Raw genomic sequence first — 24,868 nt, 5'->3', positions numbered from 1 at the left:
CTGACTGATATGTGATGCTGTTCTCATGCATCTCTGTCTACAGCACAAACATTTAGCAAAGACCTCCCTCAATATGGGGCCCTCCCAATATTGTTGGACTATTAACTGGCATGGCCAATGATCAAGGACAATGTGAGTAGTCCTGGTTGCAGGGAGGGAAGAGAGTCTGATTTAGCACATGGTTACACAGAATCATGTTTTCTTGCTTTCCCCTCAACTCTTCCTCTTTTGAATGGCCTCCTATTGAATTTATGGGGTTATTTTTCAGTGATGTGTCAATTAAAAAAATTCAGGTAAGTAATCACTTACCAGAGCATGTGCATGTAGCCATTTGTTAAGCCAGCTGTTGCATCACCTCATTAAATGGAGAGAATTTGACCACTCATCTGCTTCCTAAGATTTTTGACAAGGTCCAAAAGCATGGCAGAATTATCTCTATCACTTGGCAGGATAATACATATAAGATAGTATACCAAGCAGTTGCATGCACACTGCGAAAAATGGACATCCATGTTCACCCACTATATGGACATCTGTGTTTACCCACTGTTTGGAGCACATATTGCTTACCGAGAACAGAATAGCAGAATATCTGATCTTCCCTTTCTAAGAGCACTGCGTTGAAAAGCCTTGAATGTGCTAGAGAATATCCACATTTTGAACAAAACTATATCAAAACTAATACAAGGTTACATTGAAAGAGTGAATTTGGATAGCCAGGACTGTCAGATGGGGAGAAAGGGGGGGAGCTAATATATTTTGAATTGGTTAAAGCATCCTTTCACAAAGCCAGCTGTCAAAAAACTCAAGGTAGACATTCACCTACAAGGCAAATAAATAACTGCAACAGCACCATCAAGTACTTCCCAGTCAATTCAAGTCAAAATGTGAACACTACACTGTACCAGTGTCTGGTCCTCCAGGCACACATCTGGAGATTTCGTTACAAAATCATGTAACTACGGTAGGATACTAGAACCTTGCACTACTGATAGGAAAAACCACGTTGAAAAAATACTGCACAAACTCCCAGCTTCCAAAATACTGATGGAACCAGTTTTTCTAGGGATCCAAGTAAGTGGATAAATTGTGTTCCAGATCTCCTGCACTACAGCATTTTAGTTTTCTAGGTGCAGGCATTCGTTCAACATTAGGGAGCTTTCTAACATTTGTTACCCCCCTCCCTTCTTACAGTTTGAAATGGTATAGACCAGTAGCAGTTTTACCTCATGATCTTCCACTCATGTGGACTGGGCTTTAAAACCCAACAAGATCTCATGTGATCTCACACTGATTAGCAAACATCGCGCAAATACTTTCAAATAAAACTTTTGTAAGCAACCTAAAGGACTAGAAACTTGATTCCTTTCAATGCACAAATAGAAAAAAAACAGCACAGGAGTCTGATGCAGCAACTACATTTTTCATTACAGAAATCAATGTCACGTAAATTTCTAGACCCCCTGCAAGGACTCTCCATTAAAAGGCACATAAATCACTCTTTTAAAACCTTCATGGTTAGACCATCTTTTATCCAGGCCTGCATGGTAACCTATGGGAGAAAAGGAAGCCAGTGGATTTTGCATTGTCCTCTATTTGAAGGCGTGCACCACACTCTAGCTCCCTCAGTCATTGTCTCTCCAAGAACAGGAGGTCAGAGGCCATGTCCCTAGAGAAGAATATGTTAGCCAATCACAGCACTGCAGTAAGCACTTGGTTCAGCAATTTGTTTAATCATCAAGAGCCAGTCTGTCCATGCAACTTTCCAGGAAGAAACTGAAGGGTACAAGTATCAAGATGGGCTCTTGCAAGTAAAGACACAATGACTTGCACTCAGAGGGCAAGAAGGGTCATCAGCAACTGTACTTGTCAAAATGTAAGGAAGGCAATAAATGTCACATATTGATTAGCCACTAGTCCAGATGACAACATGCACTTTTCTTACTATCTCCCAAGCAACATCATTGATTGCATTTTCTTCTGAGAAAAAGCAGAAGGTTGGGACAGCCTCCAGCCCCTGCCATTTAGATTTAGATGTCTGGTCTTCCTGTTGACTGTCCAAGGCTGTACTGAGAACAGTGTGCCATCTGCTGGCACATGAAGAGATAACCACTTACTGCTAGTTCTTTCAAAAGCACAAGAAATGCTGTAAATATGGGGAAAGGGGGAGGGGGTGGGGGGGAAAAGACCCGACCTAGTAATCTGCACAAAATTAAAAGGCCAGCTGACACTGGGGAAGAGAAGCACAATACTGGTTACGGTACAGATTAGCCCAGAACTCGACTATAGTTCAATGAAACAATGTTGGTTTGAATTCTGGCACTTGAAACACAGCAGGCCATGCTTCCTTAGAAGAGATTATTGCTGGACTTATTGAGAGCTGAGTGAAAAAGCTTGGGCCATTTTACTGCTGCTACAAGCACCAGGATTGTTCTGATGTGCAACCTATACTCTGGACAAGAGGCTACTGTAAGGACAGAATATGGAGAAACTAATTGGTTCCCAATTGGAAAGGGTGTGAGACAGGGGTGTATTTTATCACCCTATTTGTTTAATCTATATGCAGAACATATCATACGGAAAGCGGGATTGGACCAAGATGGAGGCGTGAAAATTGGAGGGAGAAATATCAATAATTCAAGATATGCAGACGATACTGTACTACTAGTAGAAACTAGTATTGATTTGAAACGAATGGTGATGAAAGTTAAAGAGGAAAGCACAGAAGCAGGACTGCAGTTGAACGTCAAAAAGACTAAAGTAATGACAACAGAAGACCTATGTAACTTTAAAGTTGATAATGAGGACATTGAACTTGTCAAGGATTATCAACACCTTGGCACAGTCATCAACCAAAATGAAGACTATAGTCAAGAAATCAGAAGAAGGCTAACTATGACAGAACTAGAAAAGGTCCTCAAATGCAAAGATGTATCACTGAACACTAAAGTCAGGATCATTCAGACCATGGTATTCCCGATCTCTATGTATGGATGTGAAAGTTGCAGAGTGAAAAAGGCGGATAAGAGAAAAATCAGCTCATTTGAAATGTGGTGTTGGAAGAGAGCTTTGCGGGTACCACGGCCTGTGAAAAAGACAAATAATTGGGTGTTAGATCAAACTAAACCAGAACTATCACTAGAAGCTAAAATGATGAAACTGAGGTTATCATACTTTGGACATATCATGAGAAGACATGATTCACTAGAAAAGACAATAATACTGGGAAAAACAAGGGAGTAGAAAAAGAGGAAGACCAAACAAGAGATGGATCCATTCCATAAAGGAAGCCACAGACCTGAACTTCCAAGATCTGAACAGGGTGGTTTATGACATATGTTATTGGAGGTCGCCGATTCATAGGGTCGCCATAAGTCATAATTGACGTGAAGGCACATAACACACACACACACAAGCACCAGGAACATCTAGTCCACTCCTTACCTGGTAATCCCGCTGCCGCACTATCTGCACCTAAGCCATGGTTTGGCTTAATGTTACGCCCAAACCTGGGTTTGTGGTTTGTCTTGCTCCAGACAAGCCATGAGCTGTAGCCAAATTTTGTTCTTGGCTTATTGCTCATGGCTTGTCTAGGGCGAGACAAACTACAAGACCAGGTTCAGATGCAACACTAAGCTAAACTATGGCTTAAATTCAGGTAGCACACCAGCAGGATGACCAAGTGAGGAGTGAAGCAGCCACAATTTTTACAGTTGAGAACCCACATACTCAAGTATTCACACTTAGCCATGATTTAGCTTTGGCTTAGTGTTATTTGGGGCCCGGGTGATAATGATCAGAGAAAGAAAAAGAAGTGGAAGGCATGGGGAGCAGAGGAAGATGTTGGAAGCGGGGCAAGAGCAACTGCTGTTTTGTTCTTTTGTGACAATCTCTGCTAATATCTATAAAAATTTACATAACAGAAGAAAGACCCAATATGTTGGCCCTGTGAACTGAAGACTGGGAGAAAACAAGGATGAACAGAGAATTTGCCCAAATAGACATGCATAGGATGTATGTTAGCCCTATCAAGTTCAATGAGACTTATTCCCAGAGGAATGTGTACAGCAGCCGGAACAACCTGGTTCCATCCAGATTTTTGGACTATAACTCCCATGAGCCCCAGCCAGTGATGATGGGATTTATAGTCCAGAACATTAGGAGGAAACCAGGTTGGGGAAGGTCGGTATATAGGCTTGCAGCATTGGGATACAATCATGTACCCAGTTTCCAAGAAGTAAGCCTCTTTGAACTCAATGGGACTCTTTCGAGTGCACGTACATTAGACGGTGCTATTAGTCTTGTACATATGCATTGGACCAATAAGCCCATCACATGATGAACTGTGGCTTGCTATTTAATGCTATCCTACACTATGTCCCAATACAAGCGCAGGGAACCTTTCACCCTCCAGATGGTGCTGGACTACAACTCCCATCAGCCCCAGAAAGCATGGCCAATGGCAGGGATGATGGCAGTTGTTTAGCAACAACTGGAGGGCTGAAGGTTCCCCACACCTATTCTAGTATAATAAATTGTTTTGAATTTAATATAGTATTGATTAGTGAAATGTTTGTTATGAGACTGTGTGTTTTGATTATGCATTCTTTATTGTAATAAGCTTGATAGTTATTGAGTATTTTATTTATATTGGTTGTGAACTCACTTTGAGTACAGTCATTGCAGGTGACTTGGTCACATTAGTTCTAACCTTTCGCTGAAAATTATTCTGTTTTGCTGAAATATATCCCATGAGGACAATAGAAGTCATTCCAAGCAAAGTGAGTTCCTACCCTCACCATTACTGCAAGGGGGAAAACACCTTGTGAGACAAACCCATTGTTCATATCATTTGAAGAGAGAAAACATGCAGCATGTACCTGATTATGCCCTCATCTTCTGAACAGTTACCAGTTAAGTGCACTTTAACAACTTATCCATACCATGGTAGGAAGTCTCTAGATACCACAAGCCATAACTAACTACACAGAGCACCCATGTTGCAAAAGCCATGGTTTCTAGACAATGTATGGTTTGTCATAGCAATAAAAATGATAATAGATCCAAATACCACCCATTTCATGATAAAGGGAAGCATTTACACATTACTGTAAAGGATGCAAAATCTCAAGCCAGAGTGTGATGTCACTTCTTTTTGGAAAATCATTCCTCCTCTCCTTTTTATTAACAGGTATGCATACAGGAGACAAGCAGCTCCGATTTGTGGAGGGCTACAAAATTCTCCTGGGTAGGGCAGAGAAAGAGCTAGACACCTGTATGGGTCTGCTGAGCTGGGGGGGGAGGGGGGGAGAAGATAGGCCACAATGCATTCAAGGCTCCTCTGCTGTCCCATTCCGTTCCAGAAGACCTTGACCATATATACCAGGTGTGGGGAACCTTTGGCCCTCCATATATTGCTGAACTACAACTCCTACTGTTCCTTGGCCATGCTTGCTGGGGCTGATGGGAGTTATAGTTCAGCAACATCCGGAAGGCCAAAGGTTCCACACAAACCTGAATCAAACCTATGGGGGAAAAGGGCTACACAAAAGTCAAATTTGTGGACCTTTATAATTGGCTTCAACTCTGTTTCTTAAACTGGTTCACTCTGGATATCTCTCACACTGAAAGAAAAAGAAATCAATTGCTTTCCATTCCTAATTAACCAGCATCTTAAGTCAACAATCCATCAAAAGCCACCGTGGCTCCCTTGTCTCAGGGGCTAGGAAGAAACCTATATGAAACAAAGCCTACCTAAGATAATCCCTCCGCTGTTTAAACATTGACACAATGCTAGGCAGCTCATACCTTTGACATTTCCTGTTCTGATCCCAGTTCCTCAAAGTGGCTCCTTAAGGCACCATTACCTCACATCTACAAAGCTACTCTTCTTTCACAGCCCTCTGCCAGAGTAAACTCAAATCAGATCAAATCTTTACTTATAGTTAACCAGATTTAACAGTCACAAAGACACACAGTAATATTAAACAGAACTAATATTAAAAGCATAAAGCACAGCAAGAAGCCAGGTGTATGCTCAGGCCAAGAAATCCTGTCTTTATGCTTTATGTCAGGGGTGAGGAACTTTTTCTCCCTAAGGACCACAGACCTATCTGAACAACCTTTCAGGAGCCACATATCAGTGGCAGGAGTGAGCCAGAGCAAAAGTGAAACAAGCAATTAATGTGAATTTTATCTTTGTACAGTAGGCTAGTTTCTACACACTTCTATCTTCCATCCAGGCAAGGAAGAATTATCAGATTGCAAGGACATGTTCCAGCCAGGCAAAAACACTCAAGGTGTGTGCATACCACTGTTGGTGATGGGTGCGGCCAGGGAGGAAGTATGGCCTGGGAGAGTCCTGAGGGCCAGACAGAAAGGCCTGGAAGGCCATGGGCCTGAGATTCCCATCTCCGCTTTATGTCAAATCTAGACTCCTTGAGATGGTTTGGTTTGCACTAATATCATTTTTTTTTAAATGGAAATGGCAAGGAAAGGAAAGAAGGTACAGCCTCTTAGCTTGATCTCTTTCCTGGATTATTATTTTTTTTGTCCTGCAGGTATCTTAGACGATGGAAATTTACCTCTCCCTATTTCTGACATAACCCTATAATCTCACTGAAATAGGCCCATTTGTTGACACTTTTACAGTCCATTATTCTATGATTCAGTTCAATCTACTGTAGGTACATGACAAGCTATGGACAAAGGAGAACAAGAGTTCACTTAGTGATCAGACACGGTAAAAACACACATTCAAAACTTTTATGGGGACCTTAAATCAGCTGGTCATTTTAAGCTTTCTCATCTTGGGTGATATAACAAGGACGGGAGCCTAAAGAGATCTAAACTGCATCCTCTGGACAGATCTTGCAATTAGGTTTGGTTTGCAAGTTTGACATGCCAAAGTTGCCATTGGATTCTCTGTTTTTGCTATGACAGACCAACACAGTTACCTTTTTGGAAGTATAATTTGCTTTATTTCAGTTAATATGCTGCCTGAATAGATGCCTACACAGCAGATAATCAGACTCCATACGCCTCTATTGTTATGCAATGAAAGAAGAACACAAGAGGAACACAGACTGCAGGCAGGTTTGGGTAGGTTGCCTGTTAACTGTATTGAATTTATTTGATAAAGAAAAGTGGATTATAAAATAAAAATAAAATCAATCTCATGTCACTGTTACATAGTAGAAACCAAGTCCAAAAGTGTGGTATTCCCTGCCCCCCCCGTGCTTCTCCACCCAATGCAGACCTAGGGCTCACAATTGCTCTGCCAGTAATTTCGTCTCCTGCTCACTCTACAGAGACCTAAGCCAGCAGCACCAGCCTCTCATGGGAACTGCCACAACAGCATGATGCAACATCCCACATACTGTTGCTACTTGCTTCAGCAGCACCACAGACACTTGCATAATCCCTGCCCAATAACAGTGCTGGACAAGAAAGCAATTTAATCATCAACTCCCTAGAAAGAAGTCTGAACAGAAAGGGCAAGAAATATGCAAGCATTGCATCAAGCCAGACTCCAGAGAAGCTGCCTCTTAGCGGCTACACTTTTTCTGTGCACAACTGACGCCCCCCCCCCAAAAAAAAAGTTTTGGTTTCCAAGCTGCTGCCATTGGCTTTGCTAGAAAGAAACACACTGCATTACTACTAGGGCTGTTACTCAGTTACTGTAATCAATATTGTTAGTTTCAATAAATTAATTGATTAGTTGGTCAACTAAATGGAAGCAATTCTGCATATGAACAACACACTAGCTTTCAAAAAAGAAGCATATTTTCTTTGCTTTTAGAAAATGCTCATACATATAGCAGTAGACGTCCATTTTGTTATAGGAGGAAAATTATTCTAAAATGCCACATGCCATTTTAAGTACTTTCAGTTTAAAAAAGTAAAACATTAAAATCAGCTGCCCAATTAATTGGGGCAACATTTTTGAGCTGACAACTGTTTAAACTGATTACACATTGCAGCCCCACTTGTCAAGGACAGATGGAAGTTTCTTTCGAACCCAACTGCTTTTTCTAGTTGGTTTTATGTATTTCTGCACTCCATGTGCCATTAAGGGGAGCACTTGTTCACATAACAAACCACAGAACCAGGCAGCATCTGGTAGTGAACCAGAAAATTAGAAGTGTGCTCACAGTAGCATACAAGAAAAGCACCTGACACATTCGGAATTATTATATTATATAACAGGAGCTCTGCCTCTGTGTATACAAAATGAGTTTGCCAAGATGAACACACACACACAAACCAGTGGTTGGCTAGCAAATTAAACAGCAGGCCAGTGCTGAGAAGTGAGTTAATTAGCTACTCCCTCTCACTGTAAATTAATGCCATAGGTCTATTATAATGTTAAAGAGAATTGGCAATGCAGCCCCCTCCCCAAATCTCATTGACAAAACAAGGATCAACCTAAAAATGATGGAATAACATCTGCTAGGTTTTAATGCCATTTTTAAAAAAATAGGTTGTGGTTTGATTGATTGTCTGATTAATTTTGGTTTTGATGCAAGCCTTCAGGGGAGGGTTTTGCCCTGGAACATCTAAAATAAAGGAGAACAGAATACAACTGGAAAGCAGAAGCTCCTTCTCTGCTGTGAAGGTCACAAAGGAGAAGGAGAGCAGCCCAAGGATCTCTCAGCCTGAGCCATAAGCTCCTTGTTGAGGCAAAGCCTCTTTCCTTCCTCTAGAAATCTTCCAACAAGGGCCTAGAATCAACACAGACATGGCAGCTAGAAGGCAACATCCTGATTCATACATTCAGGATTTCTCCATGTACAGAGGCTCCGCCACTGCAGCTGCATGGAAGAAGCAATGTGTGAACAGGGTGTGGGCGGTCCAAAGCAACACTTAAAAACATGCTGAGGCTTGGATTGAGCATCTCCCTCCCTCAGCAACAGCAGCAGACTGGGGGAGGGATGCTCATGCATACATGGGGCAGTTGCATGATCTGAGACTATGTGGAGTGTCAGATTGGGACCTGGGAGACCAGGATTCAAATCCCTGCTTGGCCATGAAGCTCACTGGATGACTTTGGGCCAGACACTGTCTCTCAGCCTAACCTACCTCACAGGATTGTTGTGAGGATACAACCGGGAGGGGGAAGAACCGTGTTTGTATGCCACCTTGACCTCCTTGGAGGAAAGGTAGGACAGAAATGTATTAAATAAATAAATAAAATATATGAAATCCCCACCCCCATGTGACTGCAAAGAGGAAGCCTCTTCCGTGTGGGAGAATTAGGAGCATATGAACCAGGACAAAGGAAGGGGATACTGCGAAGATAACGCATGTTTTGGGCCTATGCACTGAGTGACTATTGCCATTAACAGTTAAATGGAACAAGGAACTAGCTATACATACAAAAAATAAAAATAAAAAATGGAGGAGGACACCAGGGGATTGTTGATTTGTGCTGATGTCATTCCTATAGTATTTACAGGAAAGGGTCGTAGCTCAATGGTACAACGTCTACTTTGCATGCAGAAGGGCCCGGGTTCAATCCATGGCATTTCCGCATAGGACTGAGAATGTCCCCACCTGGAACCTTGGAGAGCAACTGCCAGTCAGTGTAGACAATACTGAACCAGATGGACCAACAATCCAACTCAGTATAAGGCAACTTCCTATGTTGCTATGGGGCATAACATAACAGAGCCACAACACACACACACACACTACATCCCTGCTGTTTTCCTGTTTCAGCTTGAATCTATCCAAGCACAGGCCTTTGAACCTTGCACAATTATTTCATGTTTTATTTATATTTAAACTTGCCCACACAGCATTAACCATGTAATGCACAGCAAGAAGACAGAGACAGCCTTCTTCGGAGTAAAGAGATGCTGACCATTCTAGGCAAAAGCCTTTTGGAAGCCTGCATGTCACAAACATGACCTGATAGAGTCAGAGACACTATTACAGCCCTGAAAAGAGGGACAGTGAAAAAAATGCCTTATTGGAACACCCTGTGAATTTGAAAGGCCTCTCTGCCATTCTTACAACTAAAGGGCTTGCTCAGCAGCACAACAAAAAGAGGGGAAAAGACACCTAAAACTGAATTAAAAATTTGGATAGGCAGCAGTGGCCTATATAGTGACTCTGAAGTGCCAAGACTGCAGCAACCAGCAGAAGTGGACCAACTGCACCCTCCAGATGGAAGGGAGTATAACTGTACACTGTGAATATGAGCATGTCTGGAAAGTTTACTACTAGCCCTAAAGTCTCAGAATTAGTTAGGGCTGGGGGCAGAGGAGAATCTATCAGACAGGTAAAAAGCACAAGTCAGTCACATACATTTACATACATGCAGTACACCTCTATATATTATATATTAGCTTTTCAATGTAGTAACATATGTAGGCCTACGGCCATACTACCCTGAACTCTCCTGATCTCGTCTGATCTCAGAAGCTAAGCAGAGTTAGGCCTGGTTAGTACTTGGATGGGAGACCACCTGGGAATACCAGGTGCCATAGGCTTAGACTAGGAAGGCAATGGTAAACCACTTCTGAATACCTCTTACCATGAAAACCCTATGAATATATCCAAAAAGATTCATAGGGTCACCATAAGTCATAATCAACTTGAAGTCATATAACGACAACAACAACATATGTAGACTTCCACTCTCCTAGTCCCGGAAGCTTTTGCCTAGAATGGTCAAGGATTATCAATACCTTGGCACAGTCATTAACCAAAATGGAGACAAATCAGAAGAAGGCTAGGACTGGGGAGGGCAGCTATGAGAGAACTGGAAAAGGTCCTCAAATGCAAAGATAATCATTCAGACCATGGTATTCCCGATCTCTATGTATGGATGTGAAAGTTGGACAGTGAAAAAAGCAGATAAGAGAAAAATCAACTCATCTGAAATGTGTTGCTGGAGGAGAGCTTTGCGCATACCATGGACTGCGAAAAAACAAATAATTGGGTGTTAGAACACATTAATCCAGAACTATCACTAGAAGCTAAAATGATGAAACTGAAGTTATCATACTTTGGACACATCATGAGAAGACATGGTTCACTAGAAAAGACAATAATGCTGGGAAAAACAGAAGGGAGTAGAAAAAGAGGAAGGCCAAACAAGAGATGGATTGATTCCATAAAGGAAGCCACAGACCTGAACTTACAAGATCTGAACAGGGTAGTTCACGACAGATACTATTAGAGGTTGCTGATTCATAGGGTCACCATAAGTCCTAATCAACTAAAAGGCACATAACAACAACAAGTCCAGGAATCGCTTCTAGGACTTTTTTTTTAAACCTACCTACCTACCAACTTTCTAGCACTGTTGAAAGTACAGGGTGGTCACCACAGGCCACCAGCCTCTACAAACAGAACGATTGCACAGCTTCACACTGGAAATTAATACCAGCTCTGGATTTTATCCAGCTCTGCTGTTCTGCTCATGTGACAGATTTCTCCTTACACAATGGAACTTCCCCTTTCTCTCTTCCCCTCTGTAGCATCCTGTGAGCCCTTGAAATCTTCTCCAGAAAGTTGGACAACCCTTTGGAGCAGAATTTGAGAATGTGTGGCAGGGAGGAGAGGAAGGGGAAGTTCTGGTGTGCAAGCAGATCTCTGCTTGCACGGTCTGGGAAACAACTCTGTGCATGTATTGAAAAGATACATTCCAAAACAATTCAGGCATATTGCACAACTAAATGTGTTTCAGCACGGGAGGATCTAGGTTTGAAATCACATGAACATCCATCCTTTTCCCTCTGTTACTTTGGAGGGGAAGGACATGATAATTTCAAACAACTGCAATAAAGAACTCTGCCCTGATTTGTTTGCATTCTTCAGTGCCAGTGTTCTTCAACCCTGGGTCCCCAAATGTTGATGGACTACAACTCCTACTATTTCTGACCATGCTGTCTGGGGATGATGGGAGTTGTAGTCCAATAATATCTGGGGACCCAAGTTTGAAGAACAGTGCTCTATACTAGTTCACTACAGTCCTGCATATGCAGATTCTCAGGAATTCAATTGGAACTTGGACTTGAGGCTGAAACTGCATTGGACCATGACTGATTTCAGCAACACTCCAGCTTCCTCCAACAGACAGAAGCCAATGTACAAACAGGGGTGGATGAAGTCACTGCTTTACATCCAGATCTAGCAAAGTGGTTCTTCAGTATTTTGGACAGCTCTCCCTCCCTTTTCTAAACTACAATGGGATCACCCTCCTGCCCAGTTTTACTGTAGTTTCCACATGTCCAAGAACAAAACAATCACTAAAGGTTTAAAACAGGAATTTATGTACAACTTGGAGAACAATCAATTCATTTTTATTAATTAGAAAAAATCACATTTATTTGATTAAAAAAATTAAATTAGTAAAGTGCGCATTAAAGCAAACCAGAACTGGGATTTGACATGTCAGCCTTGGGAGATGCGTCACTGTGCAATGCTATAAAGTCATGGAACAATTAAAAATGTGAAAATCATTATCTAATCTGACTTCTGTCCTTTCCTACCATAATGCAAATGCAGGAAGCTGATCAGCTTGAAAGGTGTCTTGTGTTTCAGCCAATCCCCAAGCCTGCTGAAAAACAGCAGGAGAGCCTTACATATGGGGTATAAGAACTTCAAGATCTAGTTCAAGTTTGGTTGACTTCTCTGGCAAAGTTATTGAAGGTTTTTTTAGAACTAAAATACAATTTATTTATTTAATTTCATGGAACTCAAGAGTGCTTTGGAAAAGTGGCCTAGAAATGTTTTGCATAAATAAATAACTCTCCCAACCTCTTCCTCGCAAACCCCTACCCCATCCATAGCTTGCAAGGCCTGAGCTACTTGATTGCAATTGAACTTATTTCCAAGTAAGCATGCCTTGTATGGCAACAAGTTTTTTGAAACAAAGAGAAATCTTTGATGCCCTATGATTCTATAAACCACAACCCACAGACTGAAGGCTGTGTATTGCCTAGTAAAACATCAAAAAGCACATGGGAACTTGGAACAATTCAAAGTAACAGCTCTGAATACCAGCCATCTCCAGTTTTGCACATTTTACTATACACCATTTTGCAATATAACTGAAAAGCCACATGAGGGCACCCTCCCCTCACAATGAGCATAAGCAAACCCAGGAGAAGTGGATCAATATGCACCACCACACTAAATTGGGGAGCTGTGGCTTCAGTCACATTTTATTGATAAAGTACAAATCTTCACCCTAGAAAAATCAGACGTGAAGTTTGTCACAGAATGGTAAATTGTATTAGATCTAGATTTCAGAGCACAGGAACAGAGAGAGATACCAAGTTGCTAGAGAACAGTTGTAGTGGAAAGCAGAGAAAGAAATCAGCATAGGAATTTATGAACTTGGCAAACTAAATTATGCAGACAGCAGCATGCCTTGCCTAAGATATGATAATATATTCAGGTTATGGAAACACTGTTCATCTACTCTTTCATCCATCTTTCAAGCAGTTGAAAATTACCCTGGATATAGATACTGCAGCAAACAGAAGTGCCCCAAAACTGAATGAAACAACTTGCTATGAGGGAACGTGGTCTGCCAGCTAGAAGTTATTCCTGACATGACACAAATGAAAAATGTTTGAGATGCACATGCATTAAGATCTATATTTAAAGTAACAATCTATTGTGACAATCAAAGCATCTGATGGTAAGCACCATGGACAAAGCTTGCAACTACACCTCCACAGCAGTGGCTACCTCAAAACATGTGGGGGTCTGCAGTCTAGATGACCACATGGCATATTGTTTGTAGTGACTACTGCCAATGCAGAAATATGAAAGGGTATCACCAGAGGTGGATGACTAGCAGGATTCAGGGTTTCCACCTCTGAGGCTCAACAAGACAGGCTGTAAACCTGACCTTGGGAGGACTTACTTCTGAATAGACATGCATAAAATTGCATTGTTGATGGTAAAAGAATGAATGCCCATCAATACCAGGCAAATAGTTCTACAACTGGATAATCTTCCTCTTGGGTTTTCCCCTTTCTTTTTTGGCCTCTGCCCCATAAAAGGTATATAAGAACATGCTCACCTGTTTTCATTAACCAGGAACATGGAGCCAACATTCTCCACAAGTGCTTCGCTTACAGGTGAGAGACAGAACGGAGATGAGAAAGCATCAGAGTCCGAGTCAAAGGTGCTGTCTCTGCTAACATCATCGGCAGACAACTCCAAAGAGCCCTCATCCTCTCCAGTCTCCAGCTGGCCCTCCAGCCCTTCTTCCAGCCGGTTCTGCTCCTCCAGAGAACTGATTGTCGATAAGATTCCTGAGTCACTGTGGGCAGGCTGAGCTGAGCCGTGGATGCTGTCCGTTGCCAAGCAACCCTGGGACAGCTTCTCCCCTTCCTCTGAAGGGGAGCAGACATGAGCCACATCTCTAACCAGCTGTGACATGGTTAGAATGTCCTCTTCGTCCTTTGGGGTCACAGCTTGTTTCTGCTCAGAGGGGGAAGCCTGCATAGGGGCGCCAAAACCCTGAGTACGGCGGTCACGCTTGCGAGGGGCTTTACGGACTGGGGAGCTCTCTGGCGTAATGTAGCGGAGGGCCTCCTCATCCTGTCTCTGAATACGGGAATTTGGGACCCAGGCCAAGATAAGTGTGGTTCCAAGCAGCTCATCTTTCTCCATGTACAGGCACAAATAGCCTACAAAAGAACACAGTGCCCCATAGTTACAGTCAAACCCCAGCTTTCTAGACTGCAGGTGCTCTGAAAGGAAGTTGGGTGCTCCGATTTCCTGCTACTGCCTGGACCTCCTCCCTTTGCTCACCTGCCTCTGGACCAACTCTCTTCTAAGCTCCAACTTCTTCCCTCTCCCCCAACCATCAAGACCACAGACCAGACCCAATAGCTTCGCTCACTTGAGCAATGTTTGGTTGACTGACCTTCTCTTTGGATAGTGTTTTTTATTCTCCAAGTTTAGAGTCCAGCACGGTACTGGAGGTTAAAACACAGCCCTTTTGTTTTAATGGCATACTGTAGAGCCAAATCATTTTCATGTCTGCCAGAGGGAGCATCAGAGCACTTTTGGGGTCAACTGCAACCCAGAGAATAAGGATGCCATTCCTGGTGGATCAAGATAGGAAGGGCCGTAGCTCAGTGGTAGAACATCTGAGGTCCCAGGTTCAATCCCTGGTGTCTCCAAGTAGGGCTAGGAAAAGCTCCTGTTTGAAACACTGGAGATCCATTGCTAGTCAGAGTGGACAATACTGAGCTAGGTGGACCAATGGGTCTGACTCAGTATAAGGCAGTTTCCAAGGTCCTAAGATCATGAAGTATTACTCCATAGCTCATGCCAAGCTGCAATCTAGTTGAATTTTGGGAGCTTATTAGAGCAGGGGTGAGGAACTTGCGATCCTCCAGATGGTTTATTATTATTTATTTATTAAAATCATGTATAGACTGTTTTCTGCCCAAGGGTCCTGAAGCAGTTTACAGAATAAAATTCAACACTAAAACGTTAAAAACATGTAACATCAGATCAGACAAGTATTAAAATATACATAAAATCTAAATAAAACCAACAGCAAACAATAAACAATGTCAGGGATGTTCACAGTATCTAAAATGAGCCAGGCAGGTAGAGCCTGAGCAACATATTTAACAGTCTTTGGAAGCACCCTATGGTGGGTGCCTCCCATATAGCGGGGGAGGGGGGAATGAGAGCATTCCAAAGAGTGAGTGTCGCTACAGAGAAGGCCCGTTTCCATGTCATCCACCAAACAACACGTAAAATGAGGCACCACTAACAAGGCCTCTTCCAATGATCTTAGCATCCTAGCAGATCTGTATAGGGGAAGGCAATTCGTACAGATATCCTGGTCCAGAGTTGTTCAGGGCATTAAATGTCAACAACAAAACCTTGAAAATGGTTCAGTAGGTTACAGGCAGCCAGTGTAGTGTCTTTAAGAGTAGATACTCCACTCAGTACATTTGCTGCTGTGTTCTGCATGAGCTGCACCTTTTGAACAAATGCCAAGGGCTGCTCCACATAGAGTGCATTACAGTAATTCAGATGTGAACCACAGTGGCTAGGATATTCCTGTCCAGGTAATGTGTTGGTACACCAGCTGAAGCTGCTGATAGGCACTCTGAGCCTTTAGCGATAATGATAGTTCCAGAAGCACTCTCCAGGCTACAAACTTGCTCTTTCAAAGGGAATGCAATCCTTTAAAATTCTGGACCTGGGAATAAAACACCTACAAGGTCTCTGACTTACAAGGATTCAGCTTCAGTTTGTTAACCCTCATCCAACCCATCATTGCATCCAGGCAATGGCTCAGGTCATGCACGGCCTCTCCTGTCTCAGATATAACAGCAAAATAATCCCAGTCTTTTAATGACCATTCCCAGCTGTTTCATATATATGTTAAATAGCACAGGGGACAAAATGTTGTTGAACTCCAACTCCCATCAACCCAAGTCAGCACAGCCAACGGCCAGGAATGCAATTTATATTCCAGCAACAGCTGAAGGGCAACAGGTTCCCTTACCTCTATACTAGAGTCTTCCCACCTTCACTTTCTTCCCTGGGCTGTAAATCAGCTTTGTAAATGGACAAAATCTAGGTTCACCACAGGCTGAAGATTCAGGGCGAGCTTGTTTTAATTTTTTCACAACTAGCAAAGGGAGTGAATTTTTGCATTGTGTTCTTAGAGTAAGACTGACATTGTGCGCTTCACGATACCATGCCACGAAGTACAGTGGCTAAGAAGTGGAATCCTTTGACCACATTTCCTGAAGATTACATTTCTGAAGACTCATTCATTCTCAGGCTGATGGACACCTCTTGCATACCTAAATGCAGAAGCGTACACTACCATTTTGTGTTGAGGATCTCTGTGATCATCTAGGCCAGTGATTCTCAAATGGTGTGCCGCGGCACACTGGTGCGCCGCAAGAGGTGACTAGGTGTGCCGTGAATATTATGAAAGTATATTTTAAAAATGAGAAGAAACCCATTTGTATAGTTATTTTTATTCATAGTTTAAAATATATTAATATATTTTTAATTTTGTTCACGAAGTGCACCAGAAAATTTGTATATGTTTTACAGTACGCCGCAAACCAAAAAAGTTTGAGAACCACTGAATTCTAGGCCATACAAAGGCAGTGAATAGGAAGGCTGCTGAACACCCTTTGATTTTTTGAAATAAAGAAACTCTGAAATTAGTTGGTTTACACAAAGACAGTGCTAAAGAGTTCATTAATATCTAATATAATATAATATAAATGCAAAATAGCATTTGAACCATGTGCACTATTAATACTGTTTTAAAGGCTAAACAGGTGACAAAGTCATATTTTGCTAAATCAAGCCTCCCTGTGGGCCTAACTAGAAATTACAGACGGCATTCTGCTGCCACCAGTCTGATTCTTCCTGCTACTGTCTAGTAAAAGAAACATGCAGCGTGAACACTCATTGTGTTCAGCACTTCTTTGCTCCTTGCAGCACGAGCAGGGAAATACTGAATTCCGTACCTTCACCTCACAAGTTTCCATGATAGGAGAGTGCAGGCTGGCTACAGCCATGGCTTCCCAGCATCATCACACCATGACACACTGGGAGTGTGCTTGCCTTTCAATGTAGAAGACAGCAATAGCTGCTTGTTCAATCACAGTTTAGTAGTAACAGTTGTCTTATCTGACAAACACATGAACAGTGCTGAAAAGACTACCAACAATGATAGACAGGCCTGTGTTCCAAATTGTATTTGGTAGGAAAGGGTGGGGGAAATCAGCTTCCAGGTGAACTGAGCAGCTGAAAAATGGGGGGTGAAGAACAGCAAAACACGATTTGCAAAGAGCTGTTGGATACTACATAACAGTTTGGATGTCCCAGTGGCATGGCAGATGGTCTGGTTGTCTCTAAACAGGACCTGCCGCAATGCAAGCAGCATCACTCACAATGCACACACACTCTTCCTGCAGAGGTATGAGCTGCTGAAGCTCTCAGCTTGAAATGCTTGTTGCTGCACTGTGAAGGGTGCCCTTCTTGCAGCCAGCCAGTTATGGTGCTTATTTTTCTGAAAAGGATTGAAACTGCTGTAGCTTAAGTAATGGATGGAAGCATACCAGGGGCCAAACTACATGCAGTGACAGGGTAATCCATAATCTAATCCCGCCCCCCAAAGCAGCTTTGGCAGGATGGCAAGAATTGTTTAATCCTTCCCCCTCCCCCCCCAAAAAGCTATTTTGTTTGGCATAGGTGGTGGAAAAGGACTGGTACCTCTATTAGATTGTCTTTCCCTTGCCCCAGCGTTGTTAAGAGCAGATTTTCAGAGCGGGGGGGGGGGAGAAAAGCAAGTTCAGTTGAGAAATAGTGCAGGTGGAAAAGGGTGAGATCTCCCTCTCCCTACAATTTTTAAGATTTCAACATTGGGAATTCCAATCCCACATTCAATGTAGTTTGGCCCTAAGATGACAGTCTTTTTTTAAAAAACTGTTTTACTATAGCACACACCACCACAGACACTCAGATGTTTTATGTAAGAAACAATAAAACACTAGGAAAGGGGGAAAGGAGAAGTAAGAAACACTAAGGAGACCCACCACAGCAACTTTGAAATTGCACTGGAAATAAGAGGTAAGAAGTTAGGGGAGAGATGTTCTTGGCACAGTTAATGTTAACGAGAGATTCTGCTATGCACCAAGTGTATCCCACAGAAATTTCCTAACATTAAGTCCAACACCTACATTCAAGGTGCTGGCATTGGTGTACAAAGCACTATACAGATTGAGACCAGGATACCTAAAAGATAATCTCATTCCTTATATATCCAACCGTTCACTGCATCCTGCAGGAGAGGGCAGGGCCTCTTGCAGATCCCATCTCTTCAGGAATTTGTTCCATGCCATGTTGGAATCAGGCCCTTAGTATGGTGGCACCTACTACCCTTTGGAACTCCCTCCCATTACATATCAGACAAATTCCATCCCTATTATGTTTTTGGCACCTATTCAAGACCTTCTCTTCCTACGAGTCTTTCAAGTGGAAATTTTTATTCCTATCTGTATTGGGCTTCAAATTGTTTTTTTATATATATTATGATTGATGTTTTTATAGTTAAATTGCTTTGAGATTCATAAATGAAAGGAAAGGAAACAAAGAAAAACAAACTTTCCAAGAAAAACAAGATTTCCAATCTGCACTCACCTGGGTGATGCTCTGCAATGCCTTGCAGCATCTCAGGTGTGTGGACACAGACATTGTTCTTGGAGTAGATAATCTCCCCGTCCAAGACGGAAGATGAACCGCCACCACTACTGCTGGCATTTAAGGTCAGGAGGTCAGATGCTTTCGAAGAGGCACGTCGGAGGAGTCTTCCCAGAGACATTGCCAAGAGAGTGTTTCCATTCTCTGTCAACTCCAGTCAAGCACTTAATTCAGACAATATGGTCTGCCTGGGGAAAAAGGAGGAAAAAGTGTCAGAAAGCACAAAACAATAAGCAGAATATACAGAAAGACACATGCTGCCTGACTTCATTCAAAAGAAGTAACCGGGGGTGCTCCAAGACATTGACCCAGTCTTATGGGCTAGCAGAAAAAAATAGTAAAATGCTTGAGAAGAACCCAACAGCAAAGCAAAGTCTTCATTTTTATAAAAATCCCATCCTATGCACACCTCCTATATATACCAACCTACTTTAGGCAACCACTTCAAGCAAAATGGGCTTTGGATCACAAATGTTTATGCTGCCACAACAGATTGATAGCACCACAAAGACTTATGCTTGATTTTCCTCTAACAGACCAGAACTGGAATGTGCAAGCTAGAGTTTCTCTTTTCTCATTCAAAATTATTGAACAAGTGGCATTTGCTTCTAAATTCACAGCTTTGGTCACAGATTTCTGGTGTCATTTTTAACACTAAGCTTCTTGTCTGCAGCTCAACGGAAAGATGAAGTATCCCCCCCAAAATCACCTAAGAAAACTTATTGTCCCCTCCCTACCACCTCAGTGTATTAAAAACAGAGGGACTTACTTCTGTGCAACATGTTCTGAGATAGAAGCTCCCTGTGATATAAATAGCTGCTGATGAAGATTTAATTTTAGCTCAGAATGCACTAGGCATTGTCAATAAATATTTTCTCCTTTATAGCCTATTTCTTTTGGATCTCTGTTGAGTGATGTTGGGAAAGTACTTTCAAGTAGTCTAGAATACAGAACATCTTGCCCAGGAGCGCAATCTGGGGATCTGCTGTGCCTATTGTTCCTTTTGCAGCATAGCAACAAGGCTTTGTAAACACAGCCTTTGACTCCTCTTGAAAAAGGAGCTCGGACAGAAACACATGCTTGCCATCACCACCTTGAGATATGAACTGGTTCCTGGTCCACCAGAAAAAAACAAATGAAGGGAGAGCTGACTCCTCCTCAAAGCCCCTCCAAGCACAGACCTATCCCTTTTTGTTCAGTACTCTTTGTTCCCAGAGGCAGCCTAACCTGACCTGGTTTCCACAGTCCCTGTAGCAGCAGCAACACCTGGAAATACCAGCTAAGGCATCCCCTGCAATGCCAGCAGCAAGTGCTTCCTCATCTGTATATGGCAGGCAGGAGATAACAGGTAGAAAATGAGAGAGAAATATTGGGAAGCTAGCCCAGATCAACCCTTATGGTGTGCCTGTCCCCCTAAATAATTCACAGGAAAGCTGGCCAGAGAAAACGCATGCATAAGCTAACACAAGCAGACATAAGAGAGAGAGGGAGATGCAGATAGGAGAGAAGGGAGGAGGAAACAAAGGAAGGCAGATGCACTACCAACAATGAACTGGGGAAAAAATCACACAAAATAAAAGCCAAGAAGCCATGTAAATGGACACACAAACCCTTCACTTTCTGTACCCATTCTTTAAAATTATGAATTTCCTTCCTCCTAGATTATCTCTCCTTGTACCTTCTGCCAACCTAGCAGAGACAGGTTTTCCCATCCACCACCATAGTAGCATCATATATGCACAACTGGAGGGAGGCAGAAGGACGTACCTCTGCTCCAGTACTTAAAACAGGGAGGTTTTTCCTTCACATCACAGCACTGGGCTAGAAGGAGAACTTTCTTTCCCAGCATTATGCTGGGGAGGAACCCCCTCTCCTCTGCTGAGTGAAACAGAGAAAGTGGGTGTGTGTTTGTGTGTATGTGCGTGCCTGCCTGTATGCGTGAATGCATGTTCTGTGTGTAGTCTGTCTGAGCGCTGTATATATGATGTGTGCATGACAGTGTGCTCTGTCTATATGAATGTATGATGTGCATATGTATACAGGCATGCATATGTCCTGCACGTAGGGAGGGAGTGTGCATATGTGAGTAAGCATGCATTGGCCATGTCCGCCATTGGGATGCAGTCTTTGGAGGGGTGGGTCAATCTCTAATGTGGCCCTCAGGCCAAAAAAGGTTAGCCACCTCTGATTTACGGCCTATTTCATCTGTATCATGCATCTGGTACGCTGTACAATCATTCAAGTGAGGAACCAAGTTAAAGAGCTACACACATTTGAGTGAAAATGTCTGGAGGCAGCCCTTGGTAATGCCTTTCAGAAAATGCATCCCTGCCATCCATTAGGGAGTATATTCCCAAACATTCTGATAAGGTGATCCTCCGTTATTTTTGAGCCAAACAAACATGGACTGATTTCACCAAGACATTTTTTAAATTTCACATGCTTCTTCTCTTGGTGAAGCCAGGCTCAAACTCTCTGACCTATGCATTTATCTTGTCTCACTGAAGAACAGAGACAACCCCAAAATCACACTTCTGACACAGGTACAAAATGGAAAGACAAAGCCAGGGACCAGCAAACACATCCATAGGAAAAATGCAAGAACAGCATTTTTTTCTGGAAGAAAGAGGTGAAAACAATTCTTGCCTGTTCAGACACAAAGATCATGCAGTGAAAGCACCAGGATTTAATCCCCAAACCCATCTGAGCAGGGATTAAAGCCCTAAGCAAAAGCGTCCTTCTAAGCAGCACACATACCAGCCACTTCAAGGACACTTTTGCAAAGGCTTTAAGACAGCTCCTGAGCTCTCATTTGCTCAAACAGACATCAAGGGCTGTCTTAAAGCTTGCACAAAAGCCTCTCCCTTTCTTCCATTAATTCCCCGACACTGGGGATGAAGGAGAAGGAGGGAGACTAGGAAAAGCTTTTGTGAGTCTCCTCCCCTCCTCCTTCAAGTCTGTGATGTTTGGAACTTAAAGCAGGAAAGGGGGAAGACTCACAAAGCCTTTTCAAAGTCCTCCTTCCCCTTCAAGTCCCCGATGCCAGGAACTTGATGGGGGAAGCGGGGAGACTTGGGAAAGTATTTTCTTCTTTCCCCCTTCGGGAGCAGCTGGAAGGGAGAGAAGGAAGCAGCAGGGCTCCCAAGTGCCAGCAGCAAGCGCTAGTTTTCTTCTTTCCTTTCTGGTGGTGTGATGGCAGGGTTCCCCCCCCCTTGCCGCCACCACCAGCCAGCAGAAGGGAGAGTAGAAAGCCAGTACCTGATGCTTCTTGGGACCCCCCCCCCGGGAATTTTGACAGATGGGTTGGGATGCCTGCCAGTCAATCACATGATGTAATTATGATGGCACATGGTTCACAGGTGATGGCCATGCCCACCTGTCAAATTTGGCTCACAAGACTGATCCTAATAAGGATCTGGCCCATGGATCCAAAACAGTTCCTCACCCTGGTTCTAAAACAATTTATGCTGCAATTCATGTACTGTAGAAATTCCAGGTTTGCGGTCCAGTTCCTCCTGTGTGAAAACAGCTGGCATTCCATGCAGCTGACCCTTCCATGCTCTTTCCAATATGTAATGTAATAATGTGTGATGAAATAAAATTTCAATTGCTTTTTTTTAAAAAAAATGTTTACACCCTTTTTATTTATTTTTTATTTCCTCCTATACATCAGCTGCTGCCATTGAACACCTGTGCTACAGCCAGCAAGGTACTTCATTCAGCTGAAGATTATTTTCGTGGTGATGATGCCCAAGACTGCTCTCTCAGCAGAGAACTCAGGAGGCAACACAAACAGTTGGCCTCTTTCTTTTAAGGCCCTTCCCCTTTGAACAAATGGCCAAAGGACAGGATCCTGTTGGCAGGGTTTTCTGCAACCAATCCACACTTGCTCCAACGGCACATTTCTTCTTTATCAGAAAGAAAAGAAGTGGAATGGCTTATGGGAATGGTTTGGCCAGAAGCATGAATTTCCTATTGAAGACTTGGCACAGTTACAAGGACCCAGTAATGTTTGAAAGGCATGCAAGGCAGCATGCTTCTTACAGCAAATCACTGAAGACATACAGAAAACCCGAGCCAACTATCAGGCAAGTCAGAAGATGTGTGTGTGTGTCAGGATCGTGATAGACAAATAAATATAAAAAAACTGATAGGCACAGCTCTTCTAAAAACTCCCTTCATTTAAAGAAACAGCAGAGTAATAAAGAATAATCAGAAAAAAGATAGAAAGGACTGTGAATAAGCATAAGGACACAGAAGGGGATAAACACAAGATGCAGATCACGCCAAAAAATTAATAATGCAAACTGATTTACTTTGCATTTATTTAGATCAGAAGAAAAGGGGCTTGGCTACATCATTAAAGCTACACAATAGAAATTGCCACAGCAGTGCAGAGGTCCCAGGAGCCGCAATAGAATCGAAAGGCATCTTCTGAAGGGGGTGTTGTATTTGATTAAGTGTTATACTACAAGCCAAGTCTGTGGAAGAATGGTTCAGTATCAAACATAGATGCAGCAAGAATAAGGATGCCTGGCTTTCTTTGCCAGCTGTCAGACAAGGAGGAGCACTTGGCAGGTTACATACAAGAACTGAGTTCTTGCGGTCACTACAATGAAAGCAGCCAGTGCTTCCTGTAGTACCATGTGCAAGAAAATGAAGCATCTAAAACTCAAGTTTGCAATACACTTCTACCTTATTTATTTATTTATTTATTAAAACATTTATATGCTGTGTTTTCACCTTCCAGGCACCTTAGGGCTACTATTTAAAACAATAAAATCCACATCTTAAAAACAGCAAATGCACCAAAGACTAAACAGAAGCAGCAGCAGTGGAGCAAGCAATCAGTAAAAAAAAAAAAAAAATCAGAACGCAAAACTCAAATATGAGTATGACTTGCCATAAACCTGAGAGGATAAAATAGTTTTAATCTGTCACCTAAATATAATAAGGCAGGCAGCACACAGCTCTCACTTGGAAAGATATTCTAGAGACATGGCACCACCACAAAAAAGGCTCTAATCCCCAACAGATGGCTGCGATGGGGACACTGAGAGCAGGACCCGCAATGAAGACCTCAGCAAACAGGTAGCTTCATACAGACAAAAGTGGTCCCTCAGATATCCTGGTCCAAAGCTGCTTAAGATATTATAGGTCAAAAACAGTGCTTTGAATTACATCCAAAACACATTAGGCTAGTGCAGATGTTTAAGTACCAGCAATATTATGTTTGGCACAGCAGACCTTGATTAGCCCCCTGGGTACCACATTCTGAAATAATTTAAGCTTCTCAATACTTTTTTTTCAAAGTAGACCCCACATATAAGGAATTACAGTAATCCAACTAACAATACAATCCTAGCCATGTCTATTTAGAAATGAATTCAATGGGACTTCCTCCCAGGTAAATGGGGTTACGACTGCAGCTTAAGACATTACTAAAAGCAAGGAACAACCATGGCAAGTTCATCCCTTTCAAGTAGTCACTGTTTTGAACTCTGACCCACAAAGTACTTCGCTATTTGCAATGCATATGAAAAAAGGGGGTGGAGGAAGATGGAGAAAACAGAATAATGCTAAGGTGGAGACTATACTCCTTGCAAAAGTGCTTTACTTCCCAGGGACTGTTAAGGCA

The 24,868-nt window shown here is 42.5% G+C and overlaps 1 protein-coding gene and 1 non-coding gene across 2 annotated transcripts in view; one reads left to right on the top strand and one right to left on the bottom strand.

Moving 5' to 3' along the window:
• The window catches only part of TBC1D16 (TBC1 domain family member 16), a 72,322-nt gene that overhangs the window by 40,134 nt on the left and 7,320 nt on the right, over positions 1-24,868 (bottom strand). Inside the window, 2 exon segments of the mRNA XM_061615806.1 lie at positions 14,048-14,660; positions 19,171-19,418. Of these exon segments, the coding sequence (XP_061471790.1) occupies positions 14,048-14,660; positions 19,171-19,351 (794 nt within the window). The 5' untranslated portion in view covers positions 19,352-19,418.
• Positions 10,378-10,496, top strand: LOC133382613 (5S ribosomal RNA). The gene has a single exon (XR_009762010.1). It is a non-coding gene; the product is annotated as a 5S ribosomal RNA (ribosomal RNA).

Source organism: Rhineura floridana, chromosome 3 (assembly GCF_030035675.1).
Source record: "Rhineura floridana isolate rRhiFlo1 chromosome 3, rRhiFlo1.hap2, whole genome shotgun sequence".
In the NCBI taxonomy this organism is placed as follows: domain Eukaryota; kingdom Metazoa; phylum Chordata; class Lepidosauria; order Squamata; family Rhineuridae; genus Rhineura; species Rhineura floridana.
The sequence above is the reverse complement of the archived record's forward strand: the minus strand, read 5'-3'. Positions and strand labels throughout refer to the sequence as shown.